Source organism: Periplaneta americana, chromosome 4 (genome assembly GCF_040183065.1).
Source record: "Periplaneta americana isolate PAMFEO1 chromosome 4, P.americana_PAMFEO1_priV1, whole genome shotgun sequence".
Lineage (NCBI taxonomy): Eukaryota > Metazoa > Arthropoda > Insecta > Blattodea > Blattidae > Periplaneta > Periplaneta americana.
The window spans coordinates 147624483-147652452 of record NC_091120.1 but is presented as its reverse complement, the minus strand read 5'-3'; the positions used below and the strand labels follow the sequence as shown (position 1 = coordinate 147652452).

General features: G+C 34.7%; 1 protein-coding gene across 5 annotated transcripts in view; it reads right to left on the bottom strand.

Moving 5' to 3' along the window:
* Window positions 1–27970, bottom strand: part of LOC138698294 (cytochrome P450 4C1-like) — a 44151-nt gene that overhangs the window by 2157 nt on the left and 14024 nt on the right. For 4 of the 5 annotated variants that reach the window (XM_069824091.1, XM_069824093.1, XM_069824095.1 and 1 more), the window contains 7 exons: window positions 23902–24087; window positions 23745–23811; window positions 20823–20949; window positions 17970–18042; window positions 11232–11341; window positions 7186–7254; window positions 3930–4098 (listed from right to left, as the gene is read on the bottom strand). In XM_069824091.1, the coding sequence (XP_069680192.1) occupies window positions 3930–4098; window positions 7186–7254; window positions 11232–11341; window positions 17970–18042; window positions 20823–20949; window positions 23745–23811; window positions 23902–24087 (801 nt within the window). Of the gene's footprint in view, window positions 1–3706; window positions 3839–3929; window positions 4099–7185; window positions 7255–11231; window positions 11342–17969; window positions 18043–20822; window positions 20950–23744; window positions 23812–23901; window positions 24088–27970 lie in introns of those variants that run through there. The other variant, XM_069824096.1, reaches the window with a different exon arrangement.

The following is a 27970-nucleotide window of genomic DNA, read 5'->3' as shown; positions in this document are numbered from 1 at the left end:
GACTGGAAGAACATGAAAGAACATAATTCACGTGCAATAATGGGGTATATATGAATGTATTTCGTAACTACTTACCCCACTATTGCACCTGGTTACTCAATTATACACTACTACCACTCATAATAATAATAATAATAATAATAATAATAATAATAATAATAATAATTGTAATAACGTGGGACAAACTGCACTTTATTAACTACAAAATTTTCCTAGTTCAACGATGTGACACTGCGCAAGGGACAGAATGTGGAAATTTTTTATTTTCAGTTATGCAGCGGTATACAAATTTTTCCTCTTTTTGTGGTAGAGAAATAGGAAAATTAATAGTCCCTTTTATATATTAGATGTTGCAGGTCGCATTAAAGAAACCTAGGAATATTAATATTTTCTTCAGTATATTAGCTAGGACCTATTGCCATACGTACATGACAGTTTTGCTTAGGTTATTCTTTTAAGCTTTCCTTCTGGGAATAGCTCAAGTCTTTTAAATTTAGTGTACATAAGTTCTTTATTAAGTGACTAGGACGTATTTGACAAAACACTAGGTTATTCCACTTCAGTTTAACTGATTTATGCAAGCGAAATTTTGACAGTTTCACGATTCCAACGCATACTTATCACCACGCCCTCTCTATTTTCAGCGCTTAAGCTAATAGCGGACGTTCGTTCAATTTTCTTCAAAAAATGCCGGCGCAATGGCCGCTCTATATTCTCTTTCTAACTCGTTGGTTTTAGTACAATGACGCAAAGGACGCAATCCAACATTTTTATGGTCCTGCGGCTAGGAACACGTCCTTGACGTGGAATCTGAAACTGTGTTCGAAGCTAAACTGAATAATTAAATGGCATACCATAAGGAATAAATTTATATTACTGTTTGATATTTGACTTCAATATTTTCCATTTTATGTAGGCCTATAGTTGAAAATGGGGAAATATTTCTGCGTCACTCTGTATAATTTATTATTCTGTAAGTTCTTACTCGTTCGAAATATCTAGAAAATATCTTCACATTCTAGGCGATCATAATATATAACATCAGGAATATATCCGAGTCGAGTAATTCTCACATAAAAATTGAATGATTGTGTAATACCGAAGTCTTAGGAGAGAAAAATGAAATAATATCTTCAACAATATCAGTTAAGGTATCAACAAAAGTAATACAATCTGGAACATTACTAGTATTTGTTGAAAAGCAAATTTTCTGATTAATATCAGAAAATATATCTTTCACAATTGCAATATAGTATTAATAAGATATTATTCATATACATTAGAGATTCATGATATTCTTGAATACTCCCTGGAAATGCGAAGAAAAAAGAAGGCAAATATATTTATCAAAAAAAAAATTTCTGACTCGTTATTTCGAAAAAAAATGAACTTCATATGAAACAATTTAATAAACTTCATCTTCTCTATATTTGTAACTCAAGACAGACAAAACATCTCAACATAACAAAACGTTTTGCAAAAATATGGAGAAAATGACAAATTTTAATAATTATGTATAAATTAATATCTATTAAGTGCATTAAGAATTGTATTTCAAGTTTCGAATCTTCAAAAATTTAAGATACAGGAGGCTTGAAAGAGTTGCAGACAATGGTGTATGGACTTCATATATTTTGGCGATATGTAGCTAACTTGAAATCTGTACATTTAAAATTTGGTAAAACGCATATGAATATTTATGAATTTCAGTATTAAAAGAATAATTTTAGACACCTCTTGTTAAAATACATCATATTTTAACATTGGGCACTGAAACTAAATATAGCCAACTTTGTCAACAACTTTGGTTTTATGCCGAGAAAAGTAGCGCAATTGATGCCGTTGATAACTAAAGTACCGGTATTACAACTTAACTACTTCCTCCACACAATGAATTTTCATTAAAAATTGTAACAGTTGCGCTATAAGCATTACAATTTCATCCCAAGTTTACAGCAGTAATAATATTTAGTAAATGTTCTGTTCTAGTTGAAGGGTTCAGAACCATAGTGGACCAAGCGCCATATACATACTAGGTTCAAAAAGTTCCCGGAATTTGCTAGTATCATAGAAACAACGTACCTTAAACACTATTCTACAGCATTCCCTTCAAAATAGTTGCCTTCCGCAACAACACACTTTTGCCAACGCGTGTAGAGTTCCTGGAAGCAGGCCTGGAAGCCATTTTGTGAAACCCGTCTTAGTGCTCTCGTCGCGTTTGCGATAACCTCTTCAGCATTGAATCTCCGTCCTTTCAGATGACTTTCAGACGGGGAAACAGAAAGTAATCAGGCGGTGAGAGATCAGGAGAGTATGGTGGGTGGTCCAAAGCAGTTCTCACTGCGTCCCGGAGGCGACGGAGGATTTCTACGTACAATTATTTCGTTACAGTACGACCTTCTGGAATGAACTCATGGTGGATGAGACCCTGAGAGTCGAAGAAAACTTCCAACATAACTTTGCCTTTGAAATTGTCCCTAGGAAATGTTTGCTTCCGAGGAGATGTTTTCGATTTCCTCTCAGATGACTGTCGTTTAGGGACTGGGTCGTACAAGTAGCACCAAGTTCATCACCAGCAATAATTTTGTTTAAGAAATCACCATCTTCATCAGCCATACTGATCATGTCATTCTTGTTTCTTTCTGTTCTGGCGACAACATTTTCGAAACTAACTTCTGAGACACGTAATGCATGTTGAGATGCTTGTGAAGAAATTGTGTACACTTCCGACTGATATTCCGACCTCTGATGCTATCTCTTTTATGGTTTTACGTCGGTCAGAAAAGCGTTTATGCCAGGCATACACTTGAGTTTTTTTTCATTGCTACTTCGCCATATGCTTCTTCCAACAATCTTATTGTCTCTGCAGGAGTTTTGTGTAACAAAACACAGAACTTGATGTTTGTACGTAGCTCTGTGGATATAATCACAAAATGCGACGAACAAAGAAAACACTATGATAAACAATTGCCTACAACTCAAAACCAACAATCGCCATTATCAACAAACTTTAAGGAAATGACATCATGAATGTTACCAACAAAACAAATGTATAATATCCCTTGTTATATATTAATACGAAAAATGGTAGTAAAATTCCGGGAACTTTTTGAACCCAGTAGTATTATAGACGTAGAAAAGCAGGGTTAAAATTAAGTTATTACAATAATTCAATGGAAACATATAGCAAGTAATATAAAGTATACACATTAAAATTAAATGATATGTAAATCTTCATTAAACTATGGTATTCACTTACCTTTAACTCTTACTTTCTCCGTTTTTAATAAATGGCGTTTGGCCCACTATGGCTCTGAACCCTTCATTTACCCTATTAATATCACACGGTAGTAATCTCAACCGATCAATAAAGCGGTTCAAACAGTTGCAGGTCTACTTCTAAAAATCACTTTCTTGGTTAAGAGACGTACACAAACTTAATTACTTCAAAAATATATTTTTGATAAGTATACGAAACAAATATATAATGTAACTATTAATAAAATAGTGGGCACCCGGATTCCAACCGGGGACCACTCCGTCTATCGTCTTAATGCTCTACTTATATTCTACCACTGAATTACACTAGTACCTGCTTTTAATGTGATAAAGTTTGACTATTAGGATTATACAGAGTGCAGTTTTGTTTCTATACCAGAAAGAAAAAACGAACAGCTGTCTAAAAAGATTATATACGATATATTCACATTAAGTCATTTATTTCGCTCGTGGGATTGCTTCACTCGGATATGGCTCGTTTCACAAACATTCCTCCTCAAGATAAAAATTATAATTTTAATACTTGTGTCGTAAATAACGTTTTACCACATTTATGACTCTGAAAATAGAGAATTAATATATTGCTTTTTGTACAACCTTGCATATGTGTGACATATAAATTTTATTGAATAATTTTAAGGTTTACTTACCTATTTCAATGTCACTTTCAAGTTGTCTGCCTATTGCCGGAACACTGGGATACAACCTTAAACTTTCCTTGATTACACGTTCCAAATATTTCATGTCATTCAGATCCTTCATCGTTGGAGGGCGGTCAGATCCTTCAAATATGCTCTCGAACTCTTCATATAGTTTTTCCTGGAACAAATACATGTACATACACACATCCATACATAAGTGTTCTTCCTCAGGGAAGGTCTTTCGCTACAAACCTAGCATTCTTCAATCTTTTCTATTTTCTACCCTCCTCTTTGTCTCCGCATATGATCCGTAATATCTTAATGTCGTCTATCATTTTATATCTTCTTCTGCCCAGAGCTCTTCTCCCGTTCACCATTCTTCTCTGTGCACCCTTCAGTAGGCAGTTTCTTCTCAGCCAGTGATCCAACCAATTCCTTCTTCTCTTTCTTATAAGTTGCAACAATATTCTTTTTTCACCCACTCTTTTCAACACAGCTTCAATTCTAATGCTATCAGTCCATTTCACACGCTCCATTCTTCTCCATATTCACATTTCAAATAATATTATCGGCTAATGTCATCGTTATTAAACTATTTTACCATTTTTACTAAAATCGATTCATTTTGATTCATTGTAGTTATTTACTGCAATCGTAACAGTAACCTACGAAAAATGACTTCCGTTGTCATAATACACTGAACAGCTGATTTAAAGACGATTCAAGGGCTTTGTAACATGTTCCCGAACCAGATGAGAAGTTGAAACAGTTGGAACACTTGGAACAGTTGGCACTGATGTAAATATATTATTATGAAACTGTTTCTTTGAACCTGTTATTTTGGAACAGCTTCGTTCATGAAACAGTTACAGTCAAAACTGTTTCTTAAAAAGAACAATTTATCCCATCTCTATCTAACAACCTCCTCAACACAACCAGAGCAGTGAACACAACAGGTCTCGCAAGCAGGAAATACTGACGGAAGGAATGGAATGAAGCAATGCGATAAGGAAGAGCGGGCGATAGGAAAGGTCACGAGATAGCGCGAATGATATTCAAGAGTACAGACGGAAGAGAAATGACATCGATACAATCACTCTTGCGTTGTCATAGTTACATTACGACTTTAGTTTGTTCCATTGCATGTGAATACGTGTCTTGTATCGCACGGTATTATTATTTCATTCGTAAACGTATGTTGCGCGTTTAGTTAGCTTCGAATTTTTCTCTTGCTACGTTCTTTATTTCCATAGCAATGTCCTCATTTGCTCATCTTCTTGGAAGAGGCAGTATTTCCATCGGCCCGCATCTCTCGCCCACTCGGCGTGCTTACATGCATACGTCAAAACAGAGTCCGTGGATATCCAACGGACTCTGCGTCAAAACAGACAGCAACGCCACCATTGCTTTGCAGTAATCGTCCTTTGCGCGAGCTTATACCTATAACACCTGGACCCCACATCCCGCCCCCCCCGCCACCCACCAACCTCGTATCAAACTCTCTCCCCCACACCCCTCCACAATGGCAGTAGTCATATACCATGCTTTGCAACGCCGTGACCCCACTCTTACCCTTCCTTGTGACCTTGCCCGGTCAGGCACGATTTTGTATCGTCATGACACCACCCTTACCCCATCTTGTGACGTGAAGACTCCTCTGTACCACACCTTGTGACGTCACGGCACCACGGTGCTCCATCTTGTGACGCCATAAACATGCCACTACTACTAGTATGTAATATCCAATTTTTTCTCATTTTTCGCAGTGAAATACATCAACTGTTAAAGAATATTTTACAGAACACTGTTATTTATGACAAATTATGATATGTATCGACAGTTGTGGCATATAGATATAGGATATATCACTGTAAAATCTAATTGGATTCAGATGTTAGAAAAAAGTCCATTCCGTTTCATATCTTAAATTTCTCGAAATTACTCAACTCTATGATAACACTGGTCAACAATGATTTTGTGCAATGTGCAATTTCTGCTGTTTCTTATGTAATGTAATCTGCTGATTGCAAAAATGAAGTCAGAATTTTTCTACCACCGACCATTTTTTTGTAATTTCAGAAAAAATGATTTATTTTTATTGCTATATATTGTCCTTAAGATGCAAATGGAAAGAAAATATTTTTTTCAAACATGTCATTTTATTGGTTTAACAATTGACCTATAACATTAGATCACTGTTGTTTGTTTGTGAAGTCCGACTTTATAAAAATAAATTTTATTCCCCATAAGTCTGCAAGAGTTAGTATTAATTCTCAGATGAGTTGGAACTCACAATCATATAAATTACACTGGTCATCAAAATTAAGGGCATTTTTTTTTTGTTATAATATAAAGAATGGGTGATTCTTGTACCAAATTTCGTGCTGATTTCAGATCTGTTGTAATTTTCTATTACCCAGGGTCTTTGAGTAATTATATGAAGTGTGCTTCGAACTTTTGTAGTATTGAAACCTTGTAACATTTTACCTAACATCATATTTATTTACATAAAATATGCGTGAAACGGATTTTAAGCTATACTTCGCTTAAAAACATCCATTTTGCTTGTCCAGCAGTAGTCTGACAGAATATTTGGGCTCCATTTTTCCTGATAGCTCCTTTCCATTTGAGAAAAATCCTGATGAAAACGCTACCCATGTTCGTCGCTCACTACCCGAAGGTTTTGAGGAATGAAAAACTAATCCAAGAAGTTATTTTGCGAGATACATGATACCCCATCACGTTACAGTTCTGAATCAGCTCGCTGACATGTTCTCTGTAATCTTCTGATCTGGGGTTCAACAGTCTGTTGAGTGATCCTGAGGAACTGGAAAAGGCATATGATGGGTATCCTTTCAGTCAATCAGGTAGGCTAATGAGTTACATAAACCACAGCAGATCTGAGGGGCCCAATTCCTGTCCTCATCTATTTTTGCAATCAAAAGAACACTCGCAAGCTCTTGTAACTACTAGTGTAGTAAAATCTGCCTGTGTGCTTTCAAAGTTAATTAACCAGAAACGTAACAAAAATTATTTGTGATTTACACAATATTTCGAGGTATGTTTCAAATTATAAGATACTTTTACCACACTATTTTGAGGAATTTTTGTGTTTTCATTGTACATTGGCTGGTTTGAACTAACGTAATTTTCATCTCATGAGAAACCATGACGACAAGGAGAATGAGTGTCAATATAACCTTACTGTTTGCTGATATACGAAGAAATCTGACTCATATGTATAACCCAATTGTTTCATAATTACCTGCACATCCATATGATGACCCAAGATAAAAAGCGTCCAGCATACTGACGTTGCTGTTGTATCGTGACCCTGAAACAAAAGAATAAATTAGAATAAAAACTTTTTCTTTCGAAAAGGTCATTCTACGTTCATTTTCTCTGCATGGTTATATGCATGTAAGAAAATGTTCATCATTATGTTCATAATCAAAACAATCATAATCATTTCCATTCGTGGTTGAATAAAATGAAGGTTTTTTTCTGCTCCACTTTCGGGCTTCGAATTTTTATGTGTTAGTTTTCAAATTATGGTTAATAATATTATTTTTACCTCTGATTGAAGTTCTGGCTGCTATGTATATCTATTATCAGGCAGTACATTTCACTTGACGATATATATCAGAGGAAGAACAATGTGTGTATGCATCTGAAGCCTGGTTAATGTAATATGTAGATAATCGGCGATGTATGCATTGCAGGGGGAAAAGAACTGGTCACCCTACCCCATTATCTCCTGGTCTAGTTGCGTCATAAGCAGTGGCGGCTCATGGGGGCTGCAGACAAAAATAAACCATGCGACTTTTCTTATTTAAATATTAGTTCCATGCGCCTTGTCTTGTAGGTTTCAAAATGTTGAATCACCTTCTTATTAAAATCCGATATTTCGTTTAACATAGTCTTTACAATGGAAAATATAGCTAAGCAGTCAGGCTCTCTTCTCTCATCGTATATCTAAGATAGCATTTTACTCTCTTCAAACACGAAAAGCAACGTTCTGGTTCGGAAGTCGTCATTAATATGGTGATAGCTATGCGTAGTAGTTCTACAACTTCTGAAAATGAGGCCTGCAAGTTCTCAGATAGAAGAAACTGCAAGATCTTGACTGCGTCACTGATATTTCTGTCTCTGATATAACACAGTGAGTTCCGTTTTTAGTTTGTCTATATCGAACATTAGGAAAAGCTTCACACATACATTTAGGTCATTTTCAGGAAATGAGCTATTGTAGCATTCAAAATTTTCTTGACACAGAAGAGAAGATAATATCAGATGGTTTATGAACTGGAATCGGGTGTTAGCATGTGTGATAATAAGGTCACACACTTCCTTGCCTGAATCCCTTCGACCTTACGACGCTTTTTAGGGTTTTCATTTTCACAGATCTCGCTGCTCAACTGTGCATTGTTCCGTATTGTCTGTGTGGCATTAACAAAGCTTGATATGCAGAGTCGGCCTCGGTAGCATAGTCGTTGTGGGTTCGATCCTGGCCTAGGTCAATGGCATTTAAGTGTGTTTAAATGAGACAAGCTCATGTCAGTAGATTTAATGGCATTTAAAAGAATCTTGCGGGACAAAATTCCGGCACACTGGCGACGCTGATATAACCAATGCAGTTGCGAGTGTTCTTAAATAAACCATAATTTAATTTTTTATATGCAGATTTGAACCTTATAAATACCTAACTGGCGATGTTGTAGTTGTTTATATAATATATCTACATGATACATCAATAAATGAAAAAAAAAAATACAGCCAGAAATTGAATTCAAGATTTTCAAGAGCACGCACCAGGGCGCTTGCCTCAGTTATTGTGATGTTGTTAGATGTTTCAGATTCCATTATGGTTTGAAAACATTCTAGCAATGGCTCCTTCTTCTCATGAACAACATTTACTGTTCTTATTTTAAAATATCCATCTTGTTACCCCAGCTGATGGAATTGTCTTTGAAACACATTAATCTAATATAGATTGTGTGGAGATCGAGAGAAGAAAGCAGGAATACTGGATAAATCAGAAAAAAATATGCGAGCTTTGTAGGCTATTTTGTTTAGCGGCTCCTTCTATTAAGAGATTCAACTCATGGGCACTTAATTTCACATTTCTCCTGAATTGTTAAGGTACTGAACTGAATAGACTGTAAATATTGTACAGAATTAAACATTTTTGCACTTGTTACACTCACAACATTGAAGAAAATGTATTTAAACCTGCGCACTACTGACAAATTGCTGCAAATTTTGCAGCGCCTAGATAGACATTCTGGATTCATTGCCAGGGGAGCAGGGGGAGGGGTAAGACTAACGCGCAAAGCATCCGAGACGAGACTGGCAGCTCCAGGTGAGGAAGTGGCTTCCCCCGTAGTCCTTGTCTCTGGCTTCGCTCTGGCAACACCAGGGGAGGAAGTGACTTCACTAACGACTGTGGGCATGTCAATGAGAGCGAAATTATAAAAAATTCGAGCCGCTAAATAGAGACTGTGTAATAAATGTATTTCACAACATAAAACGAGACAAGAGCCACAAATGTCTGGGGGTGCTGCAGCTCCGCGGCCCCCTTCGAAAGCCGCCCCTGCTCATAAGTGATGCCTATTGGTGTTACTTATGAGGTTAAAACCTGTCTTCGGACAGTTGACTAAACAACCACAATAATAATAATAATAATAATAATAATAATAAAAATATTATTATTATTATTATTATTATTACTATTATTATTATCATTATTATTATATCTCTTTTCGTGGGCGTTTTATCTCTCTTCTTCATTTCGAGTAGTAATTTAATTCTTTGAAAAGCTCATGTCTTGTATTCCTTACAAATATGCTTTCCAATTCTTATATTCATTCATTCATTCATTCATTCATTCATTCATTCATTCATTCATTCATTCATTCATTTAATGTTATGCCCAAGGGCAGGTATTTCACTCCAAACCCAGCTTTCTCCAGTCTTTCACTTTTTCTGCCTTCCTCTTCGTTTCCTCATATGATCCATATATCTTAATGTCTATCATCTGATATTTTCTTCTACCCCGAACTCTTCTCCCGTTCACCATTCCTTCCAGTGCAACCTTCAGAAGGCAGTGACCCAACAATTCCTTTTCCTCTTTCTGATCGGTTTCAGCATCATTCTTTCTTCACCCACTCTTTCCAACACAGCTTCATTTCTTATTCTGTCTGTCCACTTCACACGCTCCATTCTCCTCCATGTCCACATTTCAAATGCTTCTATTCGTTTCTCTTCACTTCGTCGTAATTTCCATGTTTATGCCCGATACAATGCCGCACTCCATACAAAGCACTTCACTAGTCTCTTCCTTATTTCTTTTTCCAGAGGTCCGCAGGAAATGCTCCTTTTTCCATTAAAAGCTTCCTTGGCCATTGCTATCCTCGTTTTGACTTCCTGACAAAAGCTCATGTTATTTCTTCATAGTACACCCCAACCATTTGAAGCTCTCCACTTGCTCTCTGCAGACCCGTGCAGGTAGTGGGTCTTATGATTGGTGCTACAGAATGTCCCAAAAATTGTAGTTAATTTATTAAAGGGAATATGTTTGGGCAAATGCTTACTTTTAGACCTTGCTCTAACTTATTTCATTAAAAGGCTCTTCACGAATTGCTCCAAATCATTTATAATAATCCCATTTAATGTCATTCTTATATATTCCTCTTAACCCTTTCTTACCTATAGATACCATATGGCAATAATTAATTTTATAGCATTTATATACTTGTGTGTTACATATGAAGGTAAATTTTGCTGGATAACTTCTATTTCAATACATTTTCATCAATATAGTTTTGTTTCAAATGTTGCCACTCCCGTAACTTGGTCACTGAATTGGTCCTAAAACAGCTATTTGTTTCAACATGGATTGCTTGTAAATTTAATTTGGGTTAGAAAGGGTTAACAAATGTGTTACACATTATAAAAATTATTATATCGAACTTTGTTTTAAAATTCTTTTTGTTAATCAATTATTTTTTAATATTTTTCCTTTTATTCCACTCTTCTTATCTCTGTAATTTTATTGTATTTTGTATGACAAACTTTGCCTTTAACGACAGCTCAAAACTGAGAAGTTTTTAAAATAAAAATAATTGGCAAAAACTCATTCCTTTAGATATGTAAATATACATAATAATTATATAGAACCCGAATCTTAACGTAATATTATATATCAGAATATTCATTCATAATCGGATAATTTATTTTGTGTTTCGATTACAACTATGAAGTAAAGTAGAACAACGTATTTGAAGAACAGATACTGTAGTGGTAGTTTACCTCGAACATGAAAGTATCAACTTCTTCTCGTATCTCCTCATCAGTTAAATTTGAGCCACCATCAGAAGCATCTAGCATCATGTCCAAGAAGGCCAACCTCTTCTTTTCACCTGGAGGAAAATATATACTTCTTGTATTATTGGTGACAGGTGAGAAAAATTGAACCTATAACTTCAAGAAAAATATTATGCAATCTTCAACATATTTACTTGGTTTAAAAAAGGACAGAATTAACATAAAATCTGTGAACATATTAACACCATGAACAAAATAGAGTTCCAAAGGAAAGGACTAGGTAATGGAAGAGATACCTCCTTCTACTTTATCAGTGGCGGCTGAAGCCACTTTGAGTAGTGCCAGAATATTCAATTCGGAGACGAAAAGGAACGACAATGTATCGTTTTACATCGTGAATATTATATACAAATAATAATAATAATAATAATAATAATAATAATAATAATAATAATAATAATAAAGGGTTCAATCCTTCTCTGGCTAAAATTGCTACCAGATGTGAACTAAACAGTGTATCATACAGGAATAATGAAGAACGACAAGCGATTGCATATCTCATTGGGAGTTTCAAAGAAGACACAATAATCAAGCCCGAGGATTACTTCAAAATGTATAAAGATTTCGATCGTTAATCAAATTTGCATTGGCTTTTCAAATTCAATCCTGCGAAACGTGTAATCCTTCGAATATCAATGTCTGGTAGCCTACAACAAAGCTTGTACGTGGAGAGGTACACTATCGTTCGATTAATATCCCTGTAAAATTATTTTGGAACGTGAAGAGAAAATAGAACTGTTGATTCCAGAGGATCTTAGCACTGATATTGCAGTGAAAGAAGCAAAAGGTAGAGATGTGAATGTGTAACTGAAAAAGGAAAACATTTTGGTGACAACTGGCAGCAATATGGGACCACATATTTTACAAAAATATAATTAATTTTTCGACACTACAGATGTTTCTCCTGAAGAAAAGAATGAAGGATTATGCCAACATCACAAAAAATTATGAGAAAAGTAAGTCAGATTTGAAGACAAGTTTTTCGTTTTTATTTATTTTTATTTATCTTTCTTAATTTTGCATTTTTCATCTGTTTTACTCCAATAAAAATTTAAAATAGTCCCTGCAATGAATTTGTATTCCGATATTTCATTCTCTACATTAAAAAATTATTGTGAAATAACAATAACTTTATTCAAATAAAATGTGTTTTCATATCATATAATTAGGTCATATTCTTGAAAACTTGCCCTATCTGCATCATTAATCAGCACAACTGACCTTTCCAAAAATAAAGTTCAATTTGTGCACATATTTTTTGATTTTTATTTTCCATGAAAGGAGGGTACAATAGCATAATACTGTCGTACTATGTAATCTAACAACGTTTCTTTCCTGTTTCAGTAAAAAATAATTTGTGTTTCAGGAGTTTTTTCGCGAATTGTGGAAAATCATCCAACACGGACAAGGGGAATTTATCATCCAATAGACTCATTTGATAATTGAAACGATTTACTTGTAAATATAGCGCAAATGAGTTGTCTGAAATTGTAATGAATAGTACTTACTTACTTACTTACTTACAAATGGCTTTTAAGGAACCCGAAGGTTCATTGCCGCCCTCACATAAGCCCGCCAGCGGTCCCTATCCTGTGCAAGATTAATCCAGTCTCTATCATCATACCCCACCTCCCTCAAATCCATTTTAATATTATCCTCCCATCTACGTCTCGGCCTCCCTAAAGGTCTTTTTCCCTCCGGTCTCCCAACTAACACTCTATATGCATTTCTGGATTCGCCCATACGTGCTACATGCCCTGCCCATCTCAAACGTCTGGATTTCAAGTTCCTAATTATGTCAGGTGAAGAATACAATGCGTGCAGTTCTGTGTTGTGTAACTTTCTCCATTCTCCTGTAACTTCATCCCGCTTAGCCCCAAATATTTTCCTAAGCACCTTATTCTCAAACACCCTTAACCTATGTTCCTCTCTCAGAGTGAGAGTCCAAGTTTCACAGCCATATAGAACAACCGGTAATATAACTGTTTTATAAATTCTAACTTTCAGATTTTTGGACAGCAGACTGGATGATAAGAGCTTCTCAACCGAATAATAACAGGCATTTCCCATATTTATTCTGCGTTTAATTTCCTCCCGAGTGTCATTTACATTTGTTACTGTTGCTCCAAGATATTTGAATTTTTCCACCTCTTCGAAGGATAAATCTCAGTAATGGTAATATTACGAAATAATTGGTATTCATTTACAATTGAATTACTTTAGAAATCAATACCAAAGTTAAATTCTTTGGAATTATAGTGCGTTAAATAATCTACTTTTGTCTTTATACGCCCCACAGTTATTAATGACTTCCATTTTTGTACGAATAATAATTTGTGATTGTGCGTAGGTAAGTTAACATTAAGTTGAATATTTTGTCAGAAGAGGTAGGCTATGTTTCCGGATGTCGACAAACGTTCTGAAAGCCCCGTCACGAATTCAGACATTGAAAGACGTTGCTCCAGATGCAATTCGTCCTCCTAAACCTATCGTAACGAGTTGGGAAAGATGGATTACGGCAGAAGTTTACTACTATTCACATTTGACGAGTAGGGGAGACCCGGAAAAAACGAATAACCCGGGCAAAGAAAATAATTCCTGTGTCTTAGAAACGCCAAATAGCTTTCTGCTATATTGAGGAAGAATCCCTACCAGATTTTGCTGCTGGAACTGACTTGTCATCATTCTAGCTAGTAAGAGAAGAAGTCAGCGTGTGTTTAAAGAAAATTGACTGTTTTCTTAAAATATTTCAAGGTAAGAGAAACATATGTACAACATACAGTCCTACAGAAACTCTTTGTTATGTGATAGTAATATATAGGCGATACGATTACTTCTAAAGTGCCGTACTTACGAAGAAGATTATTGGCGTTTATATTTCTATAACTTTAAATGAAAGGCGAAATGCCGTCTGCGGGCAAAGTGAATAGGGCAAAGTGGATAACTTATCCGCTTTGCCCTGCCACCTTTATTTGACTATATGTTAGCTGTATTTTTGTATGTATTTGTCTATTTTAATAAAGCGTGTTAGATCATTTTACATAGTGGAGGCATTAAATCACACCAATTATATTATAAATCAGTAACACTGATCTTAATTTTTACTTAAAAGGTCGTAATGTGTTTTCAGATGGTTTAATTTTTCAAGAGGAAGACGGAGCAAGCCAAATGGTCTGAAGAAGCCGTGAAGAAAGCACTTGAAGAAATAAAATCTTCCAATCAGTGGTTATGCTATCTGGCCATACAACCATAATGTGTTTGTTGTTGAAGATTTTGCTCCAGGTAAACTTACAGTTCGCCCACTTGAGACAGAAATCAGCGAAACGACAGCTGGCTCAGATTTAACAATTTCTGCGCTGCCAGCTTCTTCAGCGGCTGAAGAAACAGTTAATGCTCACTCAGAATCAATCACATCTGTGATGTCGGCATCTTCAGAGATTGACGAAATATTCAATACATCAATTACACTCAGATTTTCAGTTTCGGTTACACCAAAACCCTCAACATCGTCAGCAGGAGAAAGGAGAACCCAAGTCAGTTCTTTTGATTTAGACCAGTGCCAGAAGTGGATGCTCGAAAGATACGAGTTCAACGAAGAAAATGGCAGCGCTCTGAAGCTCTTACATCTATACAGATTAAAAACGTTGAAAGAGAAATAAGTTATGGGCGGGAGGAAAAGCAGAAGAAATCCAAGTCCGCAGTGCCAATGAAACGTCGACTTGTTCAAATTTGTATTTTGTACTAATCTAACGTGCTGTAAAGGGCTGTAATAACATTTCTTATAGTCTCATATGACTCTTTAACATCGTGTTTATGTGTTGACTAAATTTTATTATCAATGAATAGAAATTAAACAGAAAGGTTTCTCGTACCTACGGAGAGTGATATGATTTGAGAAAGAAAATATAGTTAATTATTCGCTTTGCCCGGGTACACGGGCAAAGCGAATAATTAACCCGGGCAAAGCGAATAATTAACTATATTTTCTTTCTCAAATCATATCACTCTCCGTAGGTACGAGAAACGAATTGCTGTTTTGTAGATATGTGGACTTGTGTCACAACCAAAGTCATGAAGTTTTTATTTCGGGAGCATCAAAATATAGCCTGTGGCATTGTTTGTTCTTAGCTTATCCGCTTTGCCCGGGTTTCCCCTATAAGTGAAAGGCATCATACAGTACATAACAGCAGCTAAAGAAACATCTCAAACTTCGGTAGTGCAGCGGAGTTCAGTTTTCTGCCAAAACTAATCACTCGGCTCGAAGAAAGAGAAAACCTCTATCGAAATCAATTTTAAAGTTGATGATGAAACAGTACAACCAATAAAGAGTATGCCAGGGGTAAGGAAAATGTGTAAGAGAGTGTTTTTACAAAATTCTCATTGGACAGACTTAAACATTTCAAAAATTGCAAGGAGGAACAATTCTATTGCAATTGAAACATACCCTTCTATGTTGTTCTGTTTAAGATTATCCCAAATAATCTATGTATATTTTGATAGGTAATTTTCTCAAATGAAAACTGTGTTATCTGACAGGAGTCACAACATGACCGTAGGTGACTTAAAAATAAAACATAAAATAAATGTTGGTTTTAATGTATAAGCAGTAAGCCAGGCAATAAGATTCTAGTTTGCTGCCAAGTGCAGCTAAAATTTGTTTAAAACTTTAAAATTACAATTAAAACGTATAATCCACCATAATGTTAACATAAATATACTGATTTATTATAGTTATCTAGTGAATAACAATTAAAAGTATTCTAAGTGTAATACAATTGATTTTCTGTGTTGCTTTTTTTCCTCTATTTTAATTGTTTATAATGCCTTATTCCTTGCCTATTTTAAGCGTTTCGAAAGCCTAAATTTCTGGTCTATAGTTATAATTGTACCAAACCAATATATTGAAGTTGAGTGCAGTAAGGAATATTAGATGTCACCCGAGCCTCGCCCTATTCCCGCTCGCTACAGGCGATACGCAGTTCACATAAACAACGCATACTACAGTGCGTTCCCTTCCCCCTGCGGCCGGCCAGCAAGCGCGGAGCATTAGTTAGCGACGTGTTTTTTTTTTTAAGTGCTTCAGTAAAGCAAATTGATTGTTGAAACAGAACGCAATTAGGTCGGCTGACTGCAAAATGATGGACAGCTGTTGAGTGATTCTTAAGCACGGATGGGAGCACGTTGGTAGGCTATATTACTGCTCATCATCGTGCTTGCTGTTCATCGTCCGGCCGCAGGGGGAAGCGAACGCACTGTATCATTCTGTAGAGCTGTGTACAGGCGTGAAAAGTTTGAAGAATATTGTTAATTTATATTAATAGTTAAGATTTTGAACAAAGTCGGCTATTCTGTTATTATTCTATTATTTAGGAAATGTTAATGTTATGCATGATTCCAAAAAAGTAAACTCATCTGTTAAAAAATAATTATGCAAAGTGAAGTGTAAAATATGTTTATTTTTTCCCGGATTATTTTTCGTTAAATATTGGTTGAAACACAAGTTTACCCATTTATCCAGCCGTAAACACTTGTCTGTTTTTCTGGTCTGTTAACGTCTCGTGCTGCTATGCTACCACAGTATACTATATACAGTCACGAAGCTTGAGTTTTGAGGGTGCTAGAAACAATAGACTGTGACGTTTCTATTTTGCATTGCCTGTAATGAGGCGATATTAGCGATCCTAGTAGTGAGCAACTATCTAATGTTTGCATATTTACTACATATTGAACTTCGCGACTGTATATACTAGATGTGGTGCTACTATGCATTCGGTTGCGTTACAATCCATGTTCATTCCACATCTTAATCACTTTACGAAACGGAAAATGTTGTTAAAAAATATTGTGGGTTTAATATTATTTGCCACACAAGAGATAAACTATTAGATTCACAAAGTTGTTGTTTACCTGATGATAGTAAGATATAGGCTACTATATAATATTATTTCAGATTTGCTCCAGTAACGTCTTATGGCATAGAACGAATATTTTCAGAGTACAAACATAGTTTTCTTTTTCTATCACAAAAGGAGTTTTTCTTTTGATAAAATGAAAATGTTCATTGTTATTTGTTATAATGAGGCTAGAATCAAAATGTTATAGTTTGTATATCATTTTATATGAATGGCTAAATTATTATTTATGGGGACTTACGAAGTTTATAATGACAAATTATATATATATATATATATATATATATATAAGCTTATATATAAAGGCTATAATATTCGTTTATTGTTTTCTTGATATATATATATATATATATATACATATATATATAGGCTATATTATTCGTTTATTGTTTTCTTGTTCTGAGGCAATGGACGATTGGGGCACATGTTTGGTTACCACCCGGCTGTACATATTTGTCGTTCTGGTTCATTGACAGTAAGAGCTGCGCTACTATTTTTCATTCGGTAGAGATATAGTCCAAGCTCACACAACTTAACAGTTTCAGTACCATTCCTAGCTCTGGTTATAATATACCGATACGAAATTCCTTTCTGTAATAAATGATAAACCCTCTACCAAGCTAGTAGACCTATATTGTTGTAATTTTAGAATAATATCATTTTATCGGTAGGAAATTGAACTCGAAAACGTATAAAATTTCCAAAACAATTTATATTGATTTTCATTATAACTTTTATGGACTGCTCTTACCCACGTCATTCTCTTCCTTGGCTTCAACTAAGTTTCTACTCTTCTGACGAAGAAGTTTTCTTTCTTGAATAACCTAGAAGCAAGAAAGATACCTTTAAAAAAAGTATACAGAGATTTGAGCAACTTAAATGTGGTAAATGAAATAGGTACAGAAGTCCTTATTTTCGAAATAATATGTTGGAGAAATATTTTGTGATATGAGTAAAGTATTTGACTATGTTGAACACGAAATATTCAGGCACAATATAATAGAGTTATGGTATTAAAATGACATCATTGATCGGTTTACTTATTAATCATTAAAAATAAAACTAAGTATAAATAAATAAATAAATAAAATAATTATACAGGATGATTCGCGAAGATTGTGCAATCCTTTAGGATGTGATTTCTGATATTATTCTTATGAAGAAAGTTAATATATACATATGTCCGATTTTGAATAGTTTCGGATAAAACCACATTTCTTTCTTCCGTAACACGCAGTCTAGTAAACTCTCTCTCTCTCTCGCTCTCTCTCTGGACGTCTGGAGCTGTATATGTTACAGCACAGCTGATAGTAGCGACACAAATCTCGTGAATTCAGGGTCAGGGGTAGAGATAACTGAACACGTATATCTGCCTAGCCTCCGAACAACGAAAGTTAGGGAATTCAGCGCGCGCAGTTCACACTCGGGCGGCTACGTGTATTACTGCAGAATGAGGGGTCTTTGAAAACTGGCTTTAATACAGATTTTTCAGGTGAGTAATAACGTGAATGTTCCTTAATGAATTTGTAATACACCCAGTACCATTGTTGTAAATAATTTAAATACGTAAAACCTTCGTAATATCTATGTTTATGTTTAACATTCAGGAGGGCGTAACTCAGTAAATTGAAGAAATATGACATATGTTTATATGAACTGTTTTCATCAGAATAATACCGGAAATCACATCCTAGAATATTGCACAATCTTCGTGAATCACTCTGTATAGTCATTCACTCAGAATTTATAAATATTGAACATGGACTCGCCTGGGATTAAATTTTAAGGTCATTGTTGTTTCTAGATTATATTAATGATTCAGCGTCAAAAGAGTTTAAAATGTGATTTTCTCAAGCATACAATATGATCACTTTATATTCACTTCTCTATAATTACTACATAAATAATAAAGCTCAGCTTTTCTCTTATTTGAGATTAAATGGAGTTGACCTCAAGGAATCTTTAAGTTGAAAATTTCTGGTGAGTAATTGAGTAATCAGTTTTTGAACTGGAAACACACATACAATATCTTATTCCTAAATTTAGCTCTGCCTGTTATTAACTGAGATGTTTGTTGCTTGTTTTCTTTTGGCGAGATATTCATTCTTAAAATGCATATATTGCATATTTCCAATCAGTAATTAAATATTTATTACTATTCTGGGATAACTTACTTCAAGCTAAACATATTGTTCTTGAACAAAAGGAAACTCTAAGTATAACAACAGGCATGCACAGGAAGGCATCCTACAGAAAGATTTTCCAAAATTTATAAATCTTTACTTTACAGTGTAAGCAAATTCAAAGTTACTAACTTTGGAGTTACGAAAATTATAGTACAAATGTTGTTAATACCTTCATATCGTGACCGCTTCAATTAATTTCGTAATTTCATATACGAATTTCGTTATAATGAAAGAAAAAAGTGATCCAGAATTATTCTGAAGAAATTAGGTTACCGGTAGGTTATTTTTCGATTGATTGTGTAAATGGTTGAAAAAAATACAAGTGAGTTTACAATGTTGAATGTTGGTTATCATCTTCTTCAGTTGAAGTACCAGGACCATTAGAAGAAAGAACAGTGACGTGTAATTTAGCAATTTTTAATAATAAAATTGAATTGGATAATTTGTAATATGAATTTGATACACTGTATTGAAGAATGTACAGTAATTGCTAACTTCAAAACATTGTTACTTTCTATTAAATCTTTTCTTATTTTTTCACTAGCTATTTGTAGGATCCAATCAAAATCTCTTTTACATACTGTTCAATATCTTACTTCTGAGGGTTAAGGCTTTCGCTTAAATATTTAGAAGGATAATGGAATTAGAGCCTACGTACCTTACATTCCTTAAATGTTTCAAATTTGAATTATACCGAACTTCATGAATTCTCAAACTTAACAAAACTGCTCAAAATAAATTCTCACAAATTGTTAACTTCACATTCAATATCGATTTATGATTGAGGGTTGATTTATTGCTAAACGCAGCTTCTGTCTTAACTAAGCTTTCACATATTATATGTAATAACTAAAGGTAGGAATTTATATCACAACATGAGGATATTAGGTTAGTTGTGCTTAGACTATCGTGACGTCATGAATGACGTGAAGCCTGAGTAATGGCCAGGTTACAACTGAAATGTGTTTTGTATCGCAGCAATTGAGTGGGGATATGTTTCTCGTGCGTACAACGAACACTCTATGCATATCTAACCTTGTAGTCTCTGTGGGTAAATTCTTATCTTTGGTAATAACACAACACATTTAATTGAATTTTCTTTTTAGAGTTCCTGCACTGTGTTATAGGCAAAGAAACGACTACTATTTTCAGGCTAAATATGTGCACCTCAATGGGAAGAGATAAAAAATGAGGAACCCATTGTTTAAATCCATTAAGAAAGAGTTCGTTTCGTCCATGACACGTTTCTTCTGATGTTAAATTTTATACGTAGGGTAATAGTATGCCACGATATAAAAAAATCAATCAATTTCATGCCAAAATTAACGCTATGAAATTTAATGCTTAAATTATTTTATAATGGCATTTTCTTCAGTTGCTATGTGATATATTCATAATAGTTTACTAATTTTACGTACCTTTTTGGCGAAGTCGTGAATTATTTTCAGACACTTGTTGTGTGTCCTTCCGAGTGGAGTGAGATTAAATATGAAGTCAGGATACAATAATGGCTGCATTACACGTTTCGAAATTGCCATGGTTACACTGAAACAACAAATATATTAACTTCTCAGAGTTACTTCACATACTTTAACGCTGCCTCTACATCATTGTCACAATTTATAGTAAAAATATGGCACCGACTAATATATGTAATATATTCCAATCGCCTTAGTCATCATCATCATCATCATCATCATCATCATCATAATCACCAACAACATTTTCATTACCGACTCCACCACCACCAACTCTACCACCACCAACATTAAAAGGATTCGACCAAGTATCTAATCCCAATAGACTCAATGTATAGCTTTCCATGACACTTGTGTGTAATGCAGTGAGTCCCACAAACGTTTCCGGTGTTTCTGTCGGCCAACCAGTAACAGGTCACCAGCGCCTCTGCCGCTGCTTGCATCCGCGAACTCACAACTTTTCGTCGGATCAAAGCTTAATACTGTACTATGCTATATTAATGAAATTTGGCACTCACCATCCTCACAGTACCTGCTGGAAGTGTTGCCCTTCTCGTGTGATACATAATTCACAGAATCTGTTTCATTAAACCTACTCACTAAATTTAGTATTTTTTTTTCTACACAGAACTGCGCGGCCAGTAAATATAAAGTTTTCCATTGTTCCCATTTAGGCCTTTACGTTTTTAAATATGTACACGTTCTAGCACTGGATATGCAACCATTACAAAACCAAACAACGTATAAACTGCACTTATTCTTAACTGACAAGCAGACGTTCTCATGGGGACTAATAAAAAAGTTAATATATGAGTGCAGACATATTCATAGTTTAATATGCTATGTTAGTACAATCGTGGTCATAGTTTTATGCACTAATTAAATATAAATGTAACTTAATTTGTGCCAGTTGTTTAAGTAAGCTATTGTCCAAGATTTAGAAAATATACCACAGAAGGTACGATTTAATCAGAGCTTTGTTACGGTTTGCTTAAATTTTGCGGAAAAAGTGTCAAAGAAACAATGTCGTCTGTGATCCAATTTGTTTAGTTCTACTACTGGTTATTGATATTATATTAATTGAGGAGTTAGCTGGAAGAAGGGCGTAATTCGAATTACACGTTTATCCGTGAAATGGCTCTATGCGTTCTTGGGCGGTGTATCTACCAACCACCACAATATTATGCCTCTATTCCCAATTGATCGCAATAGGGAGATATTATTGAATTGCGTCCGTCTTCCCATCTCACTACTGTGGTTCGAGGATCGACGAAGGTAGCTGCAAGATCGTTCGCATTGTCTGACGAATGTTCTGATCTATCCTATCTTTCGCACAATGGAAGCGAATATAACCTTTCTGATGTTGAAAGTATCAGTAAAAATTAATTACATACGCAAAAGTAGAAAGCGGAAAAGGTTTAACAAACTATGAAAGATAATCTAACAAGCGACGACGAAATTACGGCAAAGCTTACACAATTAGGTCAGGAAAAATGGTGAAAGAAATACAATATTACTATTTATTTTTGTCAATGAATATAAGGTACTAATAATACAGGCGTATGCAGTGCTATAAAATGTTAGATCCAGGCTAGCACTCAGTCATTTAGGAAACACCATATTTCTGACAGGTTAGCAGGAAAACATTTAAGCCAATTGCTGCCCGAAGAAATATGAGATGTGTACAAAGGAACAAGCCATTTTTCATTGAGGATTTTGGGTAACTGAAATCAAAAATCAACAGGATACATTTCTTACGGGATATTTGGAGAGGAGGACCATTCAGCAACGTCAATCAAGTGTAAAACCACAGCACCGGGAAAGTTCTTGTGTATGCAGTATCTTGACTGAGAAGAATTTTTATGCAAGTTCTTTATTCTGTCATTGCTTAAAACATCTAAGAAACAAGTGATAACTGTACAAAATATAGTGAAACTAGGTGATACTCTAATGACAGGTATGAGAGGCAAACACGCCAATAGGCCCCACAAGATTCTAGATGTTGTTTATGTTAGGTTATTGGATCACTTAAAGTGATATAGTGTTTGTAAGCCTATATTCTAGGTACTTTCAGTTAAAATCATGACGGATAATAAGTGGGATTAATTATTTTTAATGTTGTGATAACAATTTAATAAAGGAACATATTATATAGGCCAATATATATTATTTTGTTATTCTTTTTAGAACATACATTGTAATTATCTTCATTATTGTAGTATACTGTATACTTATCTATAACCTAGATCATATACTGTATGTAACAGATAGGTCATCGCTATGTTAAAATCGTTTGCACTTTCAAGAGAGCAACCGCCAGGATCGCCACGCGCCCGCCGTAAACGAACACGAGATGGCAGTACAGTCGCCAATGCAATTCAAATAGAAATTATGACGTGACTCCTTATGTAACAAATATGGCAGCGTAGTAAACCTGACAAAAGTTGTTAACGTCAAAGCATATAAGGCCGACCAATCTGGGGTATATATGAACTAGGCCTATATCTAGCCTTTCCTATAGAAATATTAGAATATATAAAAATTAACAATATTGCAGTATTTTCAACCCTCCTCTATGGAAGCAGGACGTAATTTAAAAAAACTGAATGCTTCGTTATCGTACAATATTTATACATTAACCATGGAACTCTTTGTAATCACAAGAGAACATATTACCCGACAATATATATGAATAGTGTCATATTCCAGCAAGAGGTGCAGGGTACAGATAGTTTTTGTTGATTATCTCAAAACTATGTTTTCTGAGTTACGCCATTCTTCCAGCTAACCCCTAAATTCATGAGTTCAAAGAATTGAAACTTGTGTTCAGAAGCTCAATTCGACTGATAAAACGGTACTTACTCGTACACCGCGTTAACATACTCCGATGTTCCTTCCTGTGCGTGAACAGCTGTGCCCATGGCGGACTCTGGGACATAAAATTGATGGTGTGTTATCTTCTCAGTTTGAGTACCTTCGTTGAGTACAGCTAGGGTACATGCTTCTCATCAGTACTTACCACAGATGATATCAAGGGAGCATCTAGAGATATAGGGTTGTACACAGAATCCTTCAGAACCGACTTCTTTCTCTAATTTCTTTACCAGAATTTTACTCTGCTCTACAATTACTGGAATGAAAGATTCTAGAATCTTGAAATGAAAGGATGGAGTAAGAATCTTCCGGTGGGTATGCCACTTTGATCCTATTGAAAAGAAAATATTGTTAGGTGGACAGAAAATTAGAACAAATTTACAATGAATTGATAATCGTAAAAATAACGTCACGGTTCAGGCCATTTCTTCATCTGCAACTTGACATTGGTTTGCTATCCTTGCTTATATTTATCTCTTTTTTGGAATGAAACTCAGTAACAGAATTGTTTTAAAATACGACAGTTGCATTATCTAATTCCCAAACATATATTAACGGCGACAACTTCAATAGCCATCGCCGCAGAGATTTTTTAAATATAACCTCTAAGATATATGCAAATGTATAGCAAAATGGCTAACCCCAATTACACAAACTGTTTTATTCAACGCCCAAAATGCTCATAGAAAAGTATTCTTTCATTCATTTAGTGTTCTGCCCAAGGGCAGTTCTTTCACTGCAAACCCAGCTTTCCCTATTATTTCCTATTTTCTGCCTTTCTCATTGTCTCTACATATAATCCATATATTTAATGTCGTCTATCATCTGTTATCTTCTTCTGCCCCAAACTCTTCTCCCGTTCACAATTCCTTCCAGTGCATCCTTCAATAGGCAGTTTCCTCTCAGCCAGTGACCCAATAAATCCTTTTCCTCTTCCTGATCAATTTCAGTACCATTCTTTCTTCATCCACTCTTTCCAATACAACTTCATTTCTTATTCTGTCTGTCCACTTCCCACGTTCCATTCTTTTCCATATCCACATTTCAAATACTTTTAGTCGCTTCACTTCTCTTCGTCGTAATGTCCATGTTTCTGCCCTATACATTGCCACACTTCATATAAATCACTTCACTAGTCTCTTGTTTAGTTCTTTTCCAGAGATCCGCAGAAGATCCTCCTTTTTCTATTAAAAGCTTCCTTGGCCATTGCTATCCTCCTTTTGACTTCCTGGCAGCAGCTCTTGTTACTGCTTTTAGTTCACCCCAAGTATTTGAAGCTGTCCATTTGCTCTACTGCTTCATTTAGAATTCGCAAGTTTATCTCCTTTATTTTTCTTCCTATGACCATGGTCTTCGTCTTATTTACATTTATCTTCATCCTATACTGCTCACAGTTGTCATTTAGATCCAGTAGCATATACTTCTGCTAACAACGCCATATTATCATCAGCAACTGTTATCACTGTATTCTTCGTCCTCCCACTATCACTTCTCTCATGTTCTGAAACCAGTTCCTTACTAAATCGTAAACTGCATTTTCATAACATAACTAAACATTTCCATATTTTTCGGCTACAGGAAGGAGCATAACATTATATATATATATACATACATATATATAATGTAAATACTCGTCACAGTACTTTTAAAATTATTAAAATATGACGATAGAAATTCCAGTTTTTATGCACATCTTTTGAGGAGAACTCTATTGTGAAATAATTTGATATTTCTTTGAGAACGCATTATCATAACGTCACCTAGTGTCATATATTATTTTAACATTCGTTAAGGCATGAATTAGGGACAGAAGATGGTTAAATATGATGCAAAATCAGTTGCTAAATTTTCAAAACATTTTATTTTTCTTTAACCCAAGACAGCCTGAGAGGTGTCCGTCGAACGTACGACGCTAATTTTTGTTTAATAACACTTAACAAATTATATCCTTTTTATATATGACTTACGGGTGTGTCTTAACTATGTAATAATGCATAATATACCAAATTTTCAAATTTCTGCCTCATAGACTACAGTTTCTTGGTTATTGTTGATGTATTAAAGTTTTAACACAAAAACTTATGGGAAGATTGGCACTTTTTAAGACTGTTTACTTGATTCGCTATAAATACACACTGGTTTTAATTCTCACAATTTTAAGATGTAAAGAAAATATTGCAATAATAAACTGTAACGATCGCAAGTAGCAGGGAGACACGAGTTGCTCCTTGGCTGGTTGCCGAAGTCACCTGACGCTCTTGGCTTGACGGCATACTTTGCTTTCTTCAGTAGCTTATTAGTTATTACTAGACCAAGAACTTTTATGCTCTAAAGAACCTGAAAATGTGTGAAACTGTTTAAGGAGAGAGGACGGTATTTTATTTTTAAGTTTTATCCTATTTGGTGTAAAATATTATTTTTTTTTGTATGTAGAAAACTCATACCTGTAGAAACTCGAACAAAATAAATATTCTGAAAAAAAAATTATTTGGGGGCCCAGATTTGAAAAAAATATGCCCAATGCAGCACTTTATTAAAATCGATATATCTAAACCATTTGTAAAGGTAGATTCATCCCCTTTTTTGCAATGTACTTGCAAACGCATGCTCTACAAACTGTCTGTAACATAAGTTTGATATTTATCCCTACCTTTGTTAAATAAACAATTAAATTTAATAACACTTTTCTGAATTCTTTTCTTGTAAACAAACGGACGTAGTTTTAAAATGATATCAATTATCAAACTTCTGTTACAGAGAAACGTTTCCTAATAGTCTAAGGAATGTGTGTTCTAAATTTCATGCCTGTATCTTCAATAGTTTAGAAATTAAATCCATTTTTGTATGGCAATGTAGCAAAGAAATGAAGTTACCGTAAATCGAAAAAAGGGGGCGAGTGGTTTAAAAATCCATAACGCAGGACGTTTAAAAATTGCGTCTCAACATCCGATGAGGGCACAAATACCCACGAAGTGTTATGCAGTGTATTCCGCACATCAAAGAGTATTAAAAAAAAAACATTTTTTTTTTAATTCAATTTACCGGAAACAACAATAAAAGGGGTCGAGTGATTTAAAATTCCATAACGCAGGAAGTTCAGAAATGGCATATATATCACAGAGCATTTTAAAGAAAATTATTTTTTTTAATTCACTCATTTTTCACCAAAAAATACCATCCTCTCGCCTTAAGCATGAGCTTCAAATAGAAATATATATGCATTAAAAATACTCTTTAGAGGTTTATTTGATTCAATAATGTAATGTAAATGAAAGAATTTAAAATAACCATTTTTTATTATTTTCTTTCTATAAATTAATTAATTATTCATTGTACATACTTATACATATTTTAATTGAAATATTTTTAACTTTCTAACTTTAAAGCTGTCTTTGCCTTTAAAGTAATTATTATGGCAGTAAACAACCAACGATTTCTCCAGGCTCTCTACTGTGAAACTTATCGTCTTATTTGTCAGAATTAAAGTTTAATGGTGCTATTCATAGACATTTCGCTAGCCCGGGCTACGAGCGTGCTAAACAGGATTCATATCATATATCGCTGACACTGTGGTTTATGAATACGAAAACCGTTTGTTCGCTGCTCATCCACCGAAAGCCCGCGCTAAGAATGTCTATGAATACGGCCCTACATGCCGGAAACGATTTCGCGACATCACATGATGAAACAAGTGACTTCATTGTCGCAGGTGTCTAAATAGGCCTACTTCAGTTTTGATTCTATGAAATCAGAGCACATTAGCAGCATTGTCGTCGCAGCAGTTTCATAACCTCAACAATACGTGACTTTATTGCCTCATATGTCTATCACATTCATTTTTGGTTGTACGAAATCAAAGCAAACTTTGAATGACTTCTAGGCGATACGCATTTTCGTCCTGGCTCCTAAAGCGGCTAGTATGTACGCAGAACAGCAGATGACATCATCTTAAAGTAGAAAACGACCCAATTTATACACAAGGTATACAAGTGTCCATTATTGTTGCAGCAATTTTATATCCTCAACAGTAATTAAATAATAATTATTCGTTTTATTTGTGAAATAATTTTTATATTTTTTGCAAATTATTCTTATTTTTATTAGAGGCAAATTTGAAATTAGGTATTAAATAAAAACAAGAAAATACGTTAATATACACATTTAAATATGCAAAATAAAAGTACATATGCATTTAAAAGGGAAAAAACTTCAAA